At 40.0% G+C, this 18,027-nt stretch overlaps 2 protein-coding genes across 2 annotated transcripts; one reads left to right on the top strand and one right to left on the bottom strand.

The window, feature by feature from the left end:
* Positions 1-4,673: 4,673 nt before the first annotated feature.
* On the top strand, positions 4,674-5,292 carry LOC103974178 (cysteine proteinase inhibitor 4-like). Its single transcript, XM_009388940.3, has one exon. The coding sequence runs from the start codon at positions 4,731-4,733 to the stop codon at positions 5,151-5,153; it is 423 nt and encodes a 140-aa protein (XP_009387215.1). The 5' UTR covers positions 4,674-4,730; the 3' UTR covers positions 5,154-5,292.
* Positions 5,293-11,253: 5,961 nt separating this feature from the next.
* LOC135598162 (asparagine--tRNA ligase, cytoplasmic 2-like) lies at positions 11,254-14,525 on the bottom strand. Its single transcript, XM_065091700.1, has 8 exons — positions 14,053-14,525; positions 13,740-13,976; positions 12,583-13,161; positions 12,151-12,336; positions 12,010-12,074; positions 11,787-11,916; positions 11,633-11,691; positions 11,254-11,511 (listed from the first exon to the last, which is right to left on the bottom strand). The coding sequence occupies exons 1-8, from the start codon at positions 14,470-14,472 to the stop codon at positions 11,328-11,330; spliced, it is 1,860 nt and encodes a 619-aa protein (XP_064947772.1). The 5' UTR covers positions 14,473-14,525; the 3' UTR covers positions 11,254-11,327.
* Between the last annotated feature and the right edge of the window lie 3,502 nt (positions 14,526-18,027).

Raw genomic sequence — 18,027 nt, 5'->3', positions numbered from 1 at the left:
CAGCACATGAAACGGAAGTCTCCGGCAGACTTCTAGTGGGGATCAAGATCCAATCAGCGCCTTAGTGTAACCTCGCGGGACTCGACCAATCACACTAAGCCTAAAAGGTAGGCAACTCTTGCCGATCACAACTCCTTGTGATTCCCGTCGTGTTCGGCCTCCGAATCACCATGGCCTCGAGGGACTCGACCAACCATGATGCTCGGTTAAGTCAACACCTTCGTTACAAGATGAGTCTGATTTGATGATATACCCTCGAGGGACTCGACCAAGCATACCATGCCCTCAGGTCACCGGTGACATCTCTATGTCGTAAGCAAGATAGCGAATCGCGATATAGGTGAGTCTCGAGGGACTCGACCAACTAAACCTACACCGGGAATTGGTTCCTACTTATAACGATGGAAGGCCACGTGGGTCAATTTAATTGCCTCACGTTTACCGACTTAATATTATCGAGAGATGTTTCTATGATTTGGTCTCCTAATATGATATGTCACACATATACATATTTAATATATATCTACATCGCATGCAAATATATATACATATCTAGTATGTGTATAAGCAATCACACCAGATGATCATGGACCACAACCTAATATGATTAGGCCCGAGCCAGTAGGCCTAATCACTCACATCAAGATCTATGTGTGCAACGGTGCATCTCTATGCCCTGTGATCGTCCATCTCGTCCTCGTCGGTTTCGTCGACATCTTGATGCATCTTCATGCATCACGATCGTCCGTCTCGTGGGTCCCGCTATCGCATCCACGCTCCCGCTGTGCCTCCTCATGTGATTACAACTTAATCATAGGCACGCAGGGCTGACAATAAACGAGAAATATAATGGAGGCTCGCAGACCTCAATAATAATAATCACAAGTACACATATCACACGGTCCATGATCATCCGTCCACACATCATACATCACATGTATAAATAATCGTCCACACATCATACTAGATAATAATATAAATAATAATCAACTAAACCTTTTAATTAATTAATATTTTCTGAAATCAGGGACATGTAGGGAATTTCTCAATTCCTAAGGGTATTTTCGTAATTTTGATAAAAGATAGAAACTGGAATTTCTCAAATTCACAGGGGCAAAATTGTCTTTTTGCCCAAAACCCTAATTCCCTCTTACTGCTGCCGCCGCCGCCACCCTGCTGGCGGCGGGGCGAGGGCGCTGCCCTGCGGCGCCTCACCCCGCGGGAGAAGCGGCCGCAGGCGCCTCTGCCCGCGGGCTGCCAGCCCCGCCGGACGCAAGCCTGCTGCAAGCAGGCTGCCGGCCGGCTACTACAGACGCAGCCCCTGTGATGTCCGCCTTCGGTTGCGCTGCACGCACGCAGATCGAGGGCAGCAACTGTTACTACCCTTCCTTGTTTTTGCGTTAACGATTTTGACGTTAAAATTCTTCCTAAATACAACACACGCAGTTCAAAACCAATCATTCGCACGAACAACCTGGCTCTGATACCACTATTGGAAAATCTTAGGGGCGACATCATATGCGCAGCGGAAGAACAAGAAAACAAAATCCCCGATTCCCAAAGAGATGTTCGTCGTCGTGCGAAGATTGGTGCGCAAAATTCGCAAAACTTGAAACTGTGTATAGAGTAGATTGTGTTACCTAGGGAGATCGTATATCCCTGTTTCCTTACAGATCCTTCGGAGAGGGTGAAGGAGGTCAAGCGTCCTCCTCTCTAGTGGTGATCCACACAGCAGGGTTGCGACGATGCTCCTCAAAACTCCAGGCCTGCTCTGAGGTGGAGAGGGAGAGGAGAATAGGAAAAGCAAGCAAAGACTCTAGCCTATGAGGCTCTGAGTCCCTCCTATTTATAGAGGTCCCCTATCAAACCCTAATGGCTCCTCCCCTAGTGGGTATTGGATCTGCATCCAATAAGACAAGGGCTCCATCGGATATCTCATATCCGAACCTCTACTCATCGCAATGCCTACCATATGTGTGTGACCCTCTAGGCCCAATATCGAGCTGGCCGTGAGTCATACCCGTCAGAACTCCTTCTAACTCAGTGAATTATTATCTTTGTAATAATTCACTTGACTCATCGACTACGGACGTACTAGGCCACTACGTCGTAGTCCCCAGACGATACAGGGGAATCTAATCCATTGGACCTGTCTGTCCTCAGTTACCGTGTTCCTATAGTCCCTCATCCATCTAATATCCCAGAGATCGTATATCGAGCATGGTGCTGTCAGACCCATACGGTTTCTACTCGAGTCTCGCTCTAATCGGATTCTCCTGGAGAACTCTTTCTCCCTCAACCCGAATGACCCTGGCCAGGGATTTGTCTGAGCAAGAACACATGGGATATTCCTCTCATGACGCCGAGAGTGGATGATCCTCTATCGACATTCAATAGCCATCGTAAGGTCGACTACCACTCCCAATGACCAGTTGTACTAGATCTGGGACAACCAAACCTATAAGTATGGTATCAAAGAGTGGAGCACTCATACAGGACATCCTTGGTGTCTCAAGTCTAAGGACCAGATACACCACTAGGACTACGGAATCGCTGTCTGACAATAAGACATCATCAACCATCCAACATTCCGTAAGCGGATCAATCAGTGAACTCATTCTCCAATGAGCACATGTACTGTATCCCTAGTGTCCCTACACGAGCAGCTATGAGACTAGCTGCATCCATCATATGGACGGGTATACAGCACACTAGTCTGTCCAGTTATCACGATGTCCCTCTCGAGTAACCTATGACCGGGATTATTTAGGATATGTGTTTAAAGGTGAATCGATCTCATTATCGTGATCTCATCAGATCTGATTCCCATTGCACAAATCCAAGGACATCACAATATATGTATGCATTTATGCAATAGTTATAAAGTGATATACGCCAAAATATAATAAGCAAAAAGATTCTGTATCAAGTCACACGTGCCATCACTCACGTGATTGGCTTGCTGGGCACCTATGACTAGCAGTTTTTACCCTTCACATTGGAGAGATTTTTCACGTATATCTTGATGTTCTATTTGATTGTGATTTTATTTAATTTCGCTGTGTGTTATGACTTACTAGTATTTATTCATATACAAAAATTTATTTTTCTTTATATCCCATCGTACCTCACTTGGGTTTGTCAAATACTCATGCATAAGTTAATGTTTGTCCTACATACCATATCGACATCGATAACCTTAAATGCATAATTTCTTTGATGTGCTTTTGTCGATAGAATTGTGAGACTACGTTTCATTTGGCACTTAGTAGGAGGGCGATCGACTCTGTAAAGGGTAAGATCTACATAAATATAGTGCTTCACAGCTACGAGGTCTAATTGCTAATTCCTTATAATTTTTGTTGAATCGTAATTGTCGCCTCTACCGCAACCACCTAGAGAAACCTTACTGTATTTGGTTTAAGGTTCTGGTCTTTACTCAAGATAATACCATGTTTAAGTTGCTTTCTACCTCACCATGTCAACATAGGTGGTAAGATCTTCGATGTCATGGGTCTCTTAACTATTCATGTTTTCTTGCAAGTCTTGGATACATCTTTAGGAACGAGAGAGGGCAAATTTTGACTGCTGGAGCTGCACCATGCAAAGCCAAAGAGGCAAAGCAAGTGGATTGTGTGTGTAGCTATAATAGGAGTGAGAAGAAGAATCTACGGGCTTTGGGGATGCTGAAAAGGTGGTTAATTACATCATTGACAACACAAATATACCGTGGCAACTAAATAAGTCACTTGTACGTACATAACTTGCTGCCAAGGTTAACGTCATTAGTTCTCATTGGCAAAGAAGATGTAAACATGCTTCTATCTAGGGAGCTGACGCTTTGAATGTCTTTTGCTCATAGGTTTTATTTTTTGGACCTATACTGATGATTCAATGAATTAGTAATTTCTTCCTCGAAATAAAAAAAAAGAAACTGATACCACTAACACTGATTGAGAGACCAATAAAGAAGAATGAATTATCTTGGAAGCCGCATATACCAATTACTTGCCCTTTATGATGATACAGAGGCAGTTCTATATCTGATATTAATGTTTGTTGTTAATCAATCACTCAAAAGCATGTTTTAAACATCCGTCCGTCCCAATCGATATTTACCAATTTGAATATATAGAACCAACTTTTGCTTCTTTTAAGTTTTGAGAGGAACTATCTTTTTGGTCCTCTCGAGATTCTCCTGACACACTTCTCTCCTCACATTCTCTTTCTATGTGCTCATGCCGTTGTTTCTCGTCGCCGCCGCTTATGCGTTAGCACCGCTGCCGCTTATCGGTTAGCATCGTTTTTTTCTTCCCCTCTTATTTTTGTCTCCTCCTTCATAAAAAGCGAAAACGATGACCGTCTTTAGGCAGTCGTCAATTGTACATTAAATTACCAGGAATGCGTTGAAGATCCATATCGGATCTAGTTATAGGAACCATAATCCATAGTCATACCTGCTGGGTTCCAATTCGGGTCGGTTGATTGGCATCTGACAACACCCATCGTTTATGGAAGACGAACCGTCAAAACTCGGAGACCACGTAAAGCTTTAGTCGGTTCCCCACCCCAAAGACGCGGCACGCCGCTTGAATCCCCACCTCTCTCCCTCCCGTTACGTGTCCTCCTCTCCTCTACGACCCCCTTCCGTTTCCTCTCCTCCTCCCTCTATAGATAGCAGAAGAAAGCATGCTTCATGACTAGAATACCTCCTCCTCTGCCTTCACGCAATGGCTGATTCCGTGAGCTCTTCACTTTCTCGCCTCTTCCTCGTGGGCTTACCTCTCTTCTTCCTGTTCTACTTCTGCTTCGCCGCCGTGCCCTCCCTGGCGGCGTACGGTGGCGGAGGGCGGATGGTGGGGGGCCGGACGGAGGTGCGGGACGTGGAGTCCAACAAGGAGGTCCAGGACCTCGGCCGCTACTCCGTCGAGGAGTACAACCGCCACCAGGGCCCGGCCCACCCCCTTACCTTCGCGCGGGTGGTGGGGGCGCAGCGCCAGGTGGTGTCCGGCATCAAGTACTACCTTCGTGTCCTCGCTACGGAAGGCGACGGCGGATCAGCGGGGCAGCAGCGCACCTACGACGCCGTGGTCGTCGTCAAGGCGTGGCTCGGTTCCAGGGAGCTCATCTCGTTCGTCCCCATCACGCACTGACTCATGCAATGATCTCGGAATCAAACAACGAAGAAGAAGAAACAATAACAATAGTAAACAACAGGACTGGAAACTTATTCCATCTGTGTTTTCTTTTGAGATATGTTCTTTATGGTTGTGGAAATTTGTAGTTTTTTTCTTTTGTGTGTGTGTGTGTGTGATTTAATGGTTGCAATTACAATTATTTTAATGTTTATGTGTGGAGTTACATGTTGCAATCATTCTCTATTGTGATTGTTTAAACGTCACTAATGCAAATGACACGGTATCTTAAGTTAACGCTATGCATATGATATATAGTTTGAAATTTATATCACTTTATTTTTTGTCATTCATATTTTGATAATTTTGTTACCATATTTATTGTTTATTGTTATGTAATATTTTATCATACTGTATGAACTCTTTTTGCGGAGTGATTTACTTGCAGGCCTTGAATGAGTTACTTCAATTTGCAGGCAATCAAATGGCCCCAAGATTTATCAATTTAAAAAGTTAATTAAGCATTCTTTAATCAATTTAAGAATTTTTTTTTTTTTCAATCATAACTTTATTTGACATGGTCATGTGTTGAATAAATTTTACACATATCGTAGTCATCCAATCACTTAAAATATTAGATGTGCTCATTCTTTCTGAGGTTGGATAGTTTTTCTTGCAATCATGCAGAATGTCGGTCTTCTCTTCTTTTGGAATAGAAGAGCCCCTTGTTGGGCTGGTAGCCCAAAGTGGGTTCAGCCCATGGTGGGCTTTATCAGCCCATAACTCATACCCCTTTGATCTAACCCTAGATTAATATAAGGGGGGTGTGAGGGCTACGTTTTAGATGCAGAAAAGAGGCAGAAAAAGGCAGCAACGTTGACATCCTCGTAGCAATAAAGAGAAGAACAAGGCAGAAAAACAAGAGAAAGAAAGGGAAGAAGACAAGGACAACGTAGAGATACTGTTCTCAATCATCTAGCAGTGTTCTCATCTCATGTTAGATCAAATCTACAGTAGACTCTTGCTGTGATTACTTGGGGAGGTTTTAGATATTGTGGGCAGTGACGTGATCCTTGTATCCCAGTTATTCTCTTATGGTTGTTGCTAGGGTTTTGGGCAAGAGATTGAGATTTGTATATTCATTATTCTCATAGTGGATTATCTCTAGTTTGCCTCGTGGTTTTTACCCTTCACATTGAAGGGGTTTTCCACGTATATCTTGGTGTTCTGTTTGATTGTGTTTCCATTTTATTCCGCTACGTATTATGGTCTTCTAGTATTTGTTCATATATAAAGGTTATTTCTCTTTATATCCCCATCAACTGGTATCAGAGCAGGGTTTTGGTGATTTAATTTTTGTATTTGAACATGGAGGCCAGTAATATTTCTCGCATGATTAGTTTGAATGGAAATCATTGGATGATATGGAAACCAAGAATGGAAGATCTCTTGTATTGCAAAGATTTGTATGGACCTTTGCAAGGGGATAGTGCAAAACCTACAACTATGACAGATGATGAGTGGAAGAGGTTAGATCGAAAAACAATTGGGTTTATTAGACAATGGCTTGATGATAGTGTCTTTCACCATGTTTCTACTAAAATTTATATATATTCTCTTTGGAAAAAATTAGAAAGTCTCTATGAAAGAAAAACAGCTGGCAACAAAGCTTTTTTTATCAGAAAACTTGTGAACCTAAAATATAGAGAGGGTGCTTCTATTGCTGAGTATTTGATTGAAATGCAGAGTATTACTAACCAGTTATCCTCTATGAAAATGTCTCTTGATGATGAGTTGCAGGCATTGTTACTTCTCAGTTCATTACCAGAAAGTTGGGAGACACTGGTGGTTTCCCTTAGTAATTCTGCGCCAGATGGTATTGTCACTATGAGTCAAGTAACAAGCAGTTTGTTGAATGAGGAGTTGAAAAGAAAGAGTTCGGCAACATCTCAGAATGATTCACAGGCACTTATCTCAGAGAACAGAGGAAGGTCAAAGTCTAGAAGCAGTTCACGTATGGGTAGGAGCAAGTCAAGATCAAGAAAAGATATTGTTTGCTATAACTGTGGTGAGAAAGGACATTACAAGAACTAATGTAAGCAACTTAAGAAGAACAAGAAAAAGGGAAAAGAAGTGGAGTCTACAGAGTCAAAGGATAATACTACAGCTACAGTGCAGGGTGGTGATTATTTGATTTTGTCTCCTTTTGATGATATTTTTTCTTGTGTGTGTCAGGATCTTGAGTGGGTGATTGACACAGGTGCTTCTTATCATGCTACACCTCGAAGAGAGTTTTTTGCTACATACAGGTCTGGAAACTTTGGTGTTGTCAAGATGGGCAACTATGGCACAGCAGACATCATTGGCATGGGTGATATCCATTTAAAGACCAACCTTGGCTGCAAGTTGGTACTTAAGGATGTGAGGCATGTGGTTGACTTGAGGCTGAATTTAATTTTAGTTGGAAGACCAGATGATGAAGAGTATGAAAGCAGATTTCACAGAGGGCAATGGAAGCTCAGTAAGGATTCTCTTGTTATAGCTAGTGGAAAGAAATGTCATACTTTGTACAGGTTGCAGGCTAAAGCTTATGGTGAGTAGTTAAATGCTATAGAGAAAGACTTCAATATGGAGTTGTGGCATAGGCGATTGGGACACATGAGCGAGAAGGGACTGCAAGCTCTTTCCAAGAGAGAGGTATTACTAGATCTCAGAGGTATACATCTGAACCCTTGTATTGATTGTTTGGCTGGTAAACAACATAGAGTTTCATTTGCTAGTGTTGCTTTGTCTAGAAAAATGCATGCCTTAGACCGTGTTTATACAGATGTATGTGGTCCTTTAAGGACAAAAACTCTTGGTGGATCTGTTGATGTTCTTAGTATAAGTGGTGCACTTTATTTTGTCACTTTTATAGATGATTTTTCCAGGAAAGTTTGGGCTTATGCTTTGAAGACCAAAGATCAGGTTATTAATGTCTTCAAAGAGTTTCATGCCAGGGTTGAAAGGGAGACAGAAAGGAAATTGAAATGCATAAGATCAGATAATGGTGGTGAGTATACGAGATTGTTTAATGACTATTGCAGGTCACATGGGATCCAACATGAGATGACAGTTCCTGGTACACCTCAGCATAATGCAATTGCAGAGAGGATGAACCGCACCATCATGGAAAAGATCAGATGTATGCTTTCACAGGCCAAGCTACCCAAAAGGTTTTGGGATGAGGCTTTGAGGACTGCAGTTGATGTGATCAACTTATCACCATGTACAGCCCTAGATGGTGATGTTGCAGAGCATGTATGGTCAGGGATAGATGTTTCCTATAGGCATTTGAGAGTATTTGGTTGTCGTGCATTTGCAAATGTTCCAGATAATGAGAGGTCCAAGCTGGATGGTAAGTCTAAAGAATGTATTTTTCTTGGTTACTCACATGATCAGTTTGGTTACAGGCTTTGGGATCCAGAAAAGCAGAAGGTGTTCAAGAGTAGAGATGTGGTCTTCTTTGAGGATCAAACCTTTGAAGATTTGAAGAAGAAGGCACCAGCCAAGACTTCTGCAGAAGGATTAGCATATTGTGACCCAGTTATTCCTCCAGTATATCAGGGTGATGTGGGAGATGTGCAGGAAAATAGTGTAGAGCCTGATGTTGATTTACCTGCAGGACATGTTAAGCAAGAAGAAGTAGGAGAGCAAGTTCCCGTAGAACCTCAGTTGAGAAGATCTTCTAGACAACGTCAACCTTCCAGAAGATACTCTACAGATGAGTATGTGATGCTTACTGATGCAGGTGAACTAGAGAGTTACCAGGAAGCAGTTGAGAGTGAGCAGAAAGAGAAGTGGTTAGTTGCTATGCAGGAAGAGATGGATGCTCTTCAGAAGAACCACACTTATGATTTGGTGCTGCTACCAAATGGAATGAAGGCCTTGAAGAACAAGTGGGTTTTTAGGTTGAAGACTCAAGAATATTGTTCTCAACCAAAGTACAAAGCTAGATTGGTTGTGAAAGACTTTGGTCAAAAGAAAGGTATTGACTTTGAAGAGATATTTTCTCCTGTTGTTAAAATGTCTTCTATTCGTGTTGCTCTTGGTATTGCTGCTAGCCAGGACTTGGAGGTTGAGCAGTTAGATGTGAAGACAGCTTTCCTTCATGGTGATTTGGAGGAGGAAATTTATATGGAGCAACCAGAAGGCTTCAAAGTCAAAGGTAAAGATAATTTTGTCTGCAAGTTGAAGAAGAGCTTGTATGGGCTAAAGCAGGCTCCAAGACAGTGGTAAAGAAAGTTTGATTCATTTATGACAGAAAATGGATACAAAAGAACGGCTTCAGATCATTGTGTGTACATCAAATGGTTTGGTGAGGATTTTATTATTCTCTTACTTTATGTTGATGACATGCTTATTCTTGGGAAAGATATGTCTAAAATTGACAGGTTGAAAAAGGAACTGAGTGAGTCTTTTGCAATGAAGGACATGGGACCAGCAAAGCAAATACTAGGCATGCAAATTTCTCGTGACAGGAAAATCAAGAAGATTTGGTTGTCACAGAAGAAATACATCAAGAAGGTATTGGAAAGATTCAGTATGAGCAATGCAAAACCAGTTGGTTCTCCTCTTGCAGGTCACTTCAAGTTGTGCTCAGAACAGAGTCCGTCAAGTGATGAGGAGAAGGAGAAAATGCAAAAGGTTCCTTATGCTTCAGCAGTTGGAAGTTTAATGTATGCAATGGTATGTACGAGACCAGACATCACATATGCAGTGAGTGTTATTAGCAGATTTCTTGCAAATCCAGGTAAAGAGCACTGGGCAGTAGTGAAGTGGATTTTTAGATATCTTAGAGGGAGCTCTAAGGTTTGTTTAAGCTTTGGAGGTGGACCACCTATGTTGACAGGTTACATAGATGCAGATATGGCAAGAGATATAGATACGAGGAAGTCCACTTCAGGTTATGTACTTACTTTTGCAGGGGGAGCTGTGTCATGGCAATCAAGGTTGCAAAGGTGTATTGCTCTCTCTACCACAGAAGCAGAATATATTGCTACTACAGAGGTATGCAAAGAAATATTATGAATGAAAGAATTCTTACAAGAATTGGGGCTGAAACAGGAAAATTATGTGGTGCATTGTGACAGCCAGAGTGTCATCCATTTGTGTAAGAACCTAATGTTTCATTCCAAGTCAAAGCATATAGATGTCAGATACCACTGGATTCGAAATGTATTTGAAGAAAAGCAGTTGCAGCTTCAGAAAATTCATAAGATGACAACGGAGTAGACATGTTGACGAATACCTTACCAAAAGAAAGACAGGAGATATGCCGACAGTTGGTCGGCATTGCTTCACATTGAGGAGTCATGGGACAACCTCCCTTATGGGCTGAAGGGGGAGGTTGTTGGGCTGGCAGCCCAAAGTGGGTTCAGCCCATGGTGGGCTTTATCAGCCCACAACCCACACCCCTTTGACCTAACCCTAGATCAATATAAGGGGGGCGTGGGGGCTGCGTTTTAGATGCAGAAAAGAGACAGAAAAATGCAGCAACGTGGGCAGCAACGTTGACATCCTCGTAGCAACAAAGAGAGAAGAACAAGGTAGAAAAACAAGAGAAAGAAAGGGAAGAAGACAAGGACAACGCAGAGATACTGTTCTCAATCATCTAGCAGTGTTCTCATCTCAGGTTAGATCAAATCTACAGTAGACTCTTGCTGTGATTACTTGGGGAGGTTTTAGATATTGTGGGCAGTGACGTGATCCTTGTATCCCAATTATTCTCTTGTGGTTGTTGCTAGGGTTTTGGGCAAGAGATTGAGATTTGTATATTCATTATTCTCATAGTGGATTATCTCTAGTTTGCCCCGTGATTTTTACCCTTCACATTGAAGGGGTTTTCCACAAATATCTTGGTGTTCTGTTTGATTGTGTTTCCATTTTATTTCACTGCGTATTATGGTCTTCTAGTATTTGTTCATATACAAAGATTATTCCTTTTTATATCCCCATCACCCCTAAAGGTCTGCTGTAAATTAAAGAGGAAGTAATCATGCTGTAAATTATGTGAAATAGTTGTTCATTAAAAGACCATCAAACAAGTGAGCTAAAATTCTTCAAGTGATCAAAGATAAGATCGAATTTATACACATATTATTGAACAATTTACATATGTTCGCCCACCACCCAGGTCGGAGTCACACGAGTTCAGAGTTTAGCATGGCCACGCACTCTGGGAAATGGAATTGCATCCTTAACATCAGCAAGTCCGGTGGCAGTCATGACCATCTTCTCAATATCAAGGCTGAAACCTGAGTGCTTGACGGAGCCATGCTTGCGAAGATCGATGTACCACTCATATTGTTCATGTGGGAGACCTAGCTCCTGGATCCTGCAAAGAATTCAACAATGGCATCACCGACATTGATCAAGCAAGACGTTTAATGCCAAGTCCAAGATTATGGCCCGTGACAGTCAAGACGCCTTTTCTCTAGGTGTTTCTGAAGGGTTACCTCTTGACGATCACATCCATGCGTTCCTCCTTTTGGCTTCCTCTGACCATAACTCCAACCTTGACATAATATAAGAAGCACAATGCAGAGTCAAAAAGTTACAACATTTTCTTCTAGGCAATATATATGCATGCACTTTTTTGCTAACACTTACTTTAGGTGCAATGATATCGAAAGCAGAGACTGTTCTTCCGTCATCACTGACACGCACATAAAATGGTTTCACTTCTTTTGGATATTCATACACAATGACTGGCCTTCTGTAAAACTCATCTGCCAAATAACTGTTGACAGATACGTACAACCATGTTGTCAAGAAATTATAAGCAGAATGTTGCCAGATTGAATGAAATTAATGCATCATCTTAGAAGCATACCTTTCTTGTTCTTCTGATAGAGTATTACCCCAACCAACTTTTGATAGGAAAGATTTATCCTTTACCTGTCCATAAGGTTATGCTACTATTATTTCAGCAGTACCATTCATGCGAGTGCCGCAAAAAATTGTTCCAAGTTACCTGGTTTAGAATGTTCAATGCTTCGGAATAAGTAATTCGAGCAAACGAGCCTGAAACTATTGATTTAAGTCTTTTGATGCAGTTCTTCTCTATTTGTTTCGATACACACTTTAAATCGTTGCCTGCAGTCTCCATTAGGGAGTAACAGAGGGACTGCACAAGGTCCTCTGCACAGTTCATGACATCCTGCAAGCATCATTAAACGACATTCATCAAGTATTCATCTAAATAAGTGCGTATTTGTATGTTTGTTGTGTATATCAAAATTAGCCACAATTCTTGATGTACTATCGATAATTAACTACAAGAATCAAACTACAGCTGTAGAAGCTAGTTAAGACGTTATCTCAGAGATATCTTAATAGTTCCTTAGAGCTATCCTATCACTGCAAGCCTAAGTAATTCTGTGAAAGCCAGAGCGACGAAAGGTACCTGTAATTCGGTGAAAGCCAGTTCAGCTTCGATCATCCACATCTCTGCTAACTTCTCTGCAGACTTCGATTCATCCGTTTGAAACACAGGTCCAATTGTGTAAACGCTGGAAAGGCCACAAGCATAGCTTTCAAGGTGAAGCCCAGCAGAAGCTGACAAGTACACCGGACGTGAGAAGAAATCGTTGGAGAAATCCAGTTCTCCAGCACTCGGTGCGGTCGACTGTTGTTGCTTCTCCAGCATGAGAACGAGCTCCTTGGACCTTTGAAGATCTTGCTCTGCTGCAGAGAGAGCTTCTTTGTTACTATCGCTTCTTCGTAGCTCGTCTATTCTCTTGCTTTTCTCGCTTATCGCAGCCCTGAACGCTTCGAGGTCGACACCTTCGTGTTCATGCACTGCAGCTGACTTATCTTTGCCACCTGAGTTGCTGAGAAGGGTCGTCACCTGGAACATCTTGCCATGATTCCCTGCATTCATAGATGTGATGATGGGCGTTTGGACATGTATGAATCCTTTCTTGTGAAAGAATCCATGACCGGTGTAGATTAGGTTGCTGCAAATGCGAGTGACTGATCCAATCTGCACGATGAACAATTTCGTTGGATGTATTAGATATTCATGTGTAAAAAAAGATTAGTAAAGAAGATTAAAAAAATAGTTTAGTGAATATAGAGAGTGTTGGATGATATATATTTTAATCTAACTCATAATTTAATTGCTTAAGTTTTTAGATTGAATTAATGTCTGACTTAATATGTAAAGACTAATTTATCTCACTCATCATTAATAGATTGAAAGAATGTGTGAAAGAAAAAGGGAGAGAGAAAGAGAAATGATGAATGAAAAAAATGAGAATGGTTGAAAGAGAGAGAGAGATTTGAGAAAAAAATGAAGAGAGAGAAAAAGAAATTATGAATGAAAAAAAAATGATTGGAAAAAAAAGAAAGAGAGAGAAATAGGTAAGGAATGTTAGAAGAGACATTAAAAAGGAAGGAGTGATAAAAAAAGGACTAAAAGAATAATTTTATATTAATAGATATAAAAAATCAGATGATATATTTTTGTTTAGTCCATAATTTGAATTAGTAGATTTTTAATAATATACAAATAATATGAATAATTACTTTGAACAACACCAAGCGTATAGATTGAGTTACCGCGATTGAACGAGGCCGAAGGTGGGGATGATCTCTGAGAGACACGAGTGAGATTCTTGGCTTTGTCAGTGGATAACTTTTTACGTCGACGACTCCAACATGCAGAATATTCTCTACTATGAGCTCCACGACATGCTTTTTTGGTGCCAATATCTTCTGCAACATGCCTTGGACCAAGATAGAAGTCCCGACGGTGATGACTTGACCAGGAAGAGACATGGAAGAGTCCATTACAACCTTCAGCCAGCCAACAAATCAAGTCAATCGTAGGAATTCATCGAAAGAGAAGGAAGTACCCCTGCAGAGCGCGAACCTGAAGATTAGAACTGCATGATCCATCGTTGATACGCAAGTAAACGGTGAAGGGACCGTCCTTCGCCGGTGATGCTGCAGGCTTCTCGGGTTGGGCTCCGATCACGCCGACCAGAATCCTGGCTATTGGTCTGAGGAAAGGAACACGTTTCACGAGGACATCGTAGCACGAGAAGCCCGGGACCGCCGCCCTCGGCGGCGGCAGCTGGCTGGGGGCGTCGCTCTCCGCCCTCTCCTTCCGGGAGTTGACCCATCCACCGACCACAACTCGCTGGCCCACGAGTCCCAGCCCTTTGTCATCGCGGTTGAGGATCGATTTCAGGGCCGTCGTCTTTGAGTACTTGGACGGTTCGACTGCCGGCGGCGGCGGCGCCTCCGGCTGGTTGCTGCCGTCGGAGACGGTGGTTTCTCTGGATGCCATGGTGATGCACTTCCGCGTAGCGGAAGGGGGTGACGAGGGAGAAGGGAATGGAGGGGCAGTTGGTGGGAGACGGAGAATATGCGTGTGTATATATATATATATATATATACGGGAGAAAGGAAAGAGGCGATGGAGGGAGGTTTGGAGAAGGAAGGGATGAGGAGGGCATGGATGGCGGGAGTGCACGAATTCTTTGCTTTGGGTTGGTTTGGCGGGAAGGAGAAGGATTCTTTCTTCGAAAGAGAGACAGGGTTAGAAGCAAATCTAGTTCGTGTCTAAACGTTTAGTTAAAAAACAGGATGAAGATAATAATAATAAAATTGAATTAAAAAAATGAACACGATAACATTTTTAAGGCGGGTGACATCATCATGCTAAGCAACGTTCTTCCTCCAAGGGGCATCATTTGGTTCTGCTCCATTTATACACACACAACCTCTCTGTGTTGTAGATGGAAAAAAAAAGAAAAAAAAACATATGCACAGAAATTGAATGGTATAATTAACAAAAAAAAGATAAGAATATTATTATTGTTCACAAATTAGCTAACCTAAACTAAATATTCCTTCGTTTTTCCTTTTCTTAATATCCTTTATATCCCATTGGGTTTTTTTAACTAAAAGCTCCTCTCTCTTTTTTTTTTTTTTGCAACATTTACGATCATTTAAGGTCAATAAACAAAATTAAAATTATTATTATTATATATATATATATTATATGAACATAAACTTTTGTAATCAAAGCTGTATAATAATTAATTTTTTCTTAATATAAATTATTATTATATTTATCTTTTTACTACATAGAGTTAGGGACCGCAAGAGCCATCAACAAACTTCAAATCTTTGATCTAGAAGTTATCTAGGTAATTATCTAGATAATTACTAGAGAATTGATTCATTGTAGTTATCTAGGTAGTAGTTTTAGGCATGTTTGAAGAAGTGGCCCATGATCTAGAAGTTATAGGGTAGTTTCTATAACTAAATCAATCATGGGTGATATTGTGGAGTGAGATAATTACTACTAGGTTCTATAAATATGACCATAGTTCATGAAACAAGATAGAGAGTGTGTGCACTTGAGAATATCTTATAAGTATTCTTGTCTTACCTCTTATTAAATACTGTATCGATTTTTTTGATCGAAAGGATTCCTTTTAATTGCATCATAGTATTATGTTTTTATTTTTTTCTTGCTCCTCTATCCCTAACATTTATGGTATCAGAGCCTCAATCTGAACTGGGTATTATGACTTTCAGTGGCAATTCTATGTCGTAATCCCTTATTCCCATCTTCTTGGGCAAATGCTATGAATTTTGGAGTATCAAGATGAAGACTCTGTTCAAGTCTTAAAATCTTTATGACTTAATAGAGAATGAATATATAGATCCAGATGAAGAAATCAGACTGAGGGAGAATAGAAAGGACTCAAAGGCATTATTCTTCATTCAACAAGTTATACATGAAACAATCTTCTCGAGAATTGCAGTAGCGACAATCACAAAACAAGCTTGGTTGATACTTCAAAATAAATTTCAAAGCTCATCAAGAGTGATTACGGTAAAACTTCAAACCCTTCGTCGTGAGTTTGAAATTTTGTTTATGAAAAGCAATGAATCGATACAAGATTTTCTTTCTCGAGTGACTGAAATTATTAGTTAAATGAAATCTTATGGTGAACATCTTCATGATCATATAATTATTGTAAAAGTTTTGAGAAGTTTAACTCCAAAATTTGATAATGTTTTTGCCATAATTGAGGAGTCAAAAGATTTATCTACTTTTTCATTTGATGAACTAATGAGTTCCTTGTAAGCACATGAAGCAAGGTTGAACAAGTCACTTGAGAAAAGTGAAGAAAAAGTATTTCAGGTTAAGAGGGAGTCTTCTACTTCAAAAGAAGACAAAAAATTAGTAGGAAGAGGACATGTCGGAGGAGGATTTCATGGAAGAGGAAATGAAAGAGGAAAAGGAAGAGGACACTTTGATGGGCATGATGAACAAAGGCAACCAAATTATGATAAAAAAAATTACAAGAGTGGAATTCAATGTCACTATTGCAAAAAGTTTGATCACATGAAGGCATATTACTGAAAAAGAGAAAAGCAAGCAAGCTATATGGAGGAAAATGAAGGAAATAATAAGTTGTTTATGACCCATTCACAAGTTAATGATATCTCAAATGATATTTGGTTTCTAGATAGTGGATGTTCTAATCATATGTCAGACATAAGATCAATATTTAGAGATGTTGATGAAACTCATAAGTTAAAAGTTAGACTTGGAGATAACAAGCAAATCTAAGTGGAAGGGAAATGAACAATTGAGGTGAAGACAAATCAAGGGAAGGTAAAATACCTTAATAATGTTTTCTTTGTTCTTACTTTATCACATAACTTATTGAGTATTAGACAATTGATAAATGATGAATATTCAGTTATATTTGATGATGGTTCATGCACTATTAAAGATAAAAAATCTAGTTTGATTACGGTAAATGTTTGCATGACACAAAACAAGATGTTTCCACTTAATGTTTCAAATATTAAAAAGTATGCTCTTGTTGCAACTAAAAAAAATGAGTCTAATTTATGGCATTTAAGATATGGACACCTTAACATTAAGGGTTTAAAGTTGTTAAATAAAAAAGGAATGGTTTTCGGATTACCTAAAATTAATACACTTAATGTATGTGAAGGATGCATTTATGGCAAATAAAGTAAAAATTATTTCCTATTAAAAAAGCATGGAGAGTATTTAATTGTCTTGAATTAATTCATGCTGATTTATGTGGACCTATGAATATAAAATCATTTAGTGAAAGTCAATATTTTCTATTGTTTACTGATGAGTATAGTCACATGAGTTGGGTATATTTTCTGAAATTGAAATCTGAAACATTTGATAATTTTTAAAAATTCAAGTCACTTGTAGAAAGGCAAAGTGGTGGATACATAAAGACACTTCGGACAAATAAAGATGGTGAATTTTTATCTAATTAGTTTAGTTCTTTTTATGAAGAAAATGATATTCACAGAGAATTGACAGCACCATACAAACCGGAGCAAAATGGTGTAGCTGAATGTAAGAATTGAACTGTCGATGAAATGACAAGAAGTTTGCTTAAAGAAAAACACCTTCCAAATCAGTTTTAGGCAGAAGCAATTGCAATAGTAGTTTATTTTTTGAATATTTCACCAATAAAGGTTGTTATAAATCAAACTCCTTTTGAGACTTGGTATGGTATAAAACCAAATATAAGCCATCTAAGAATTTTTGGCTATATTGCTTATGCTTGGGTGAATTCACAAAATTATCACAAGCTTGATGAAAAATTTAAAAAATACATCTTAACTGGTTATTCTTTACAATCCAAAGCATATCGATTATATAATCTTATTAGTGATAAATTTATTATTAAAGGTGAAAAACAAATTCAGATTCCAACGGAACTAGACATTCTATAGAATCAAATGACAGATTCTACTCTAATAAGTTCATCGTCAACCTCACCTAGTAGCAGCTCAAATTCTGATTCCTTAGATGAAACCCCTG

The sequence above is a fragment of the Musa acuminata genome, chromosome BXJ2-1 (assembly GCF_036884655.1).
Source record: "Musa acuminata AAA Group cultivar baxijiao chromosome BXJ2-1, Cavendish_Baxijiao_AAA, whole genome shotgun sequence".
NCBI classification, from domain to species: Eukaryota; Viridiplantae; Streptophyta; class Magnoliopsida; order Zingiberales; family Musaceae; genus Musa; species Musa acuminata.
This window is presented reverse-complemented; position numbering and strand designations above follow the sequence as displayed.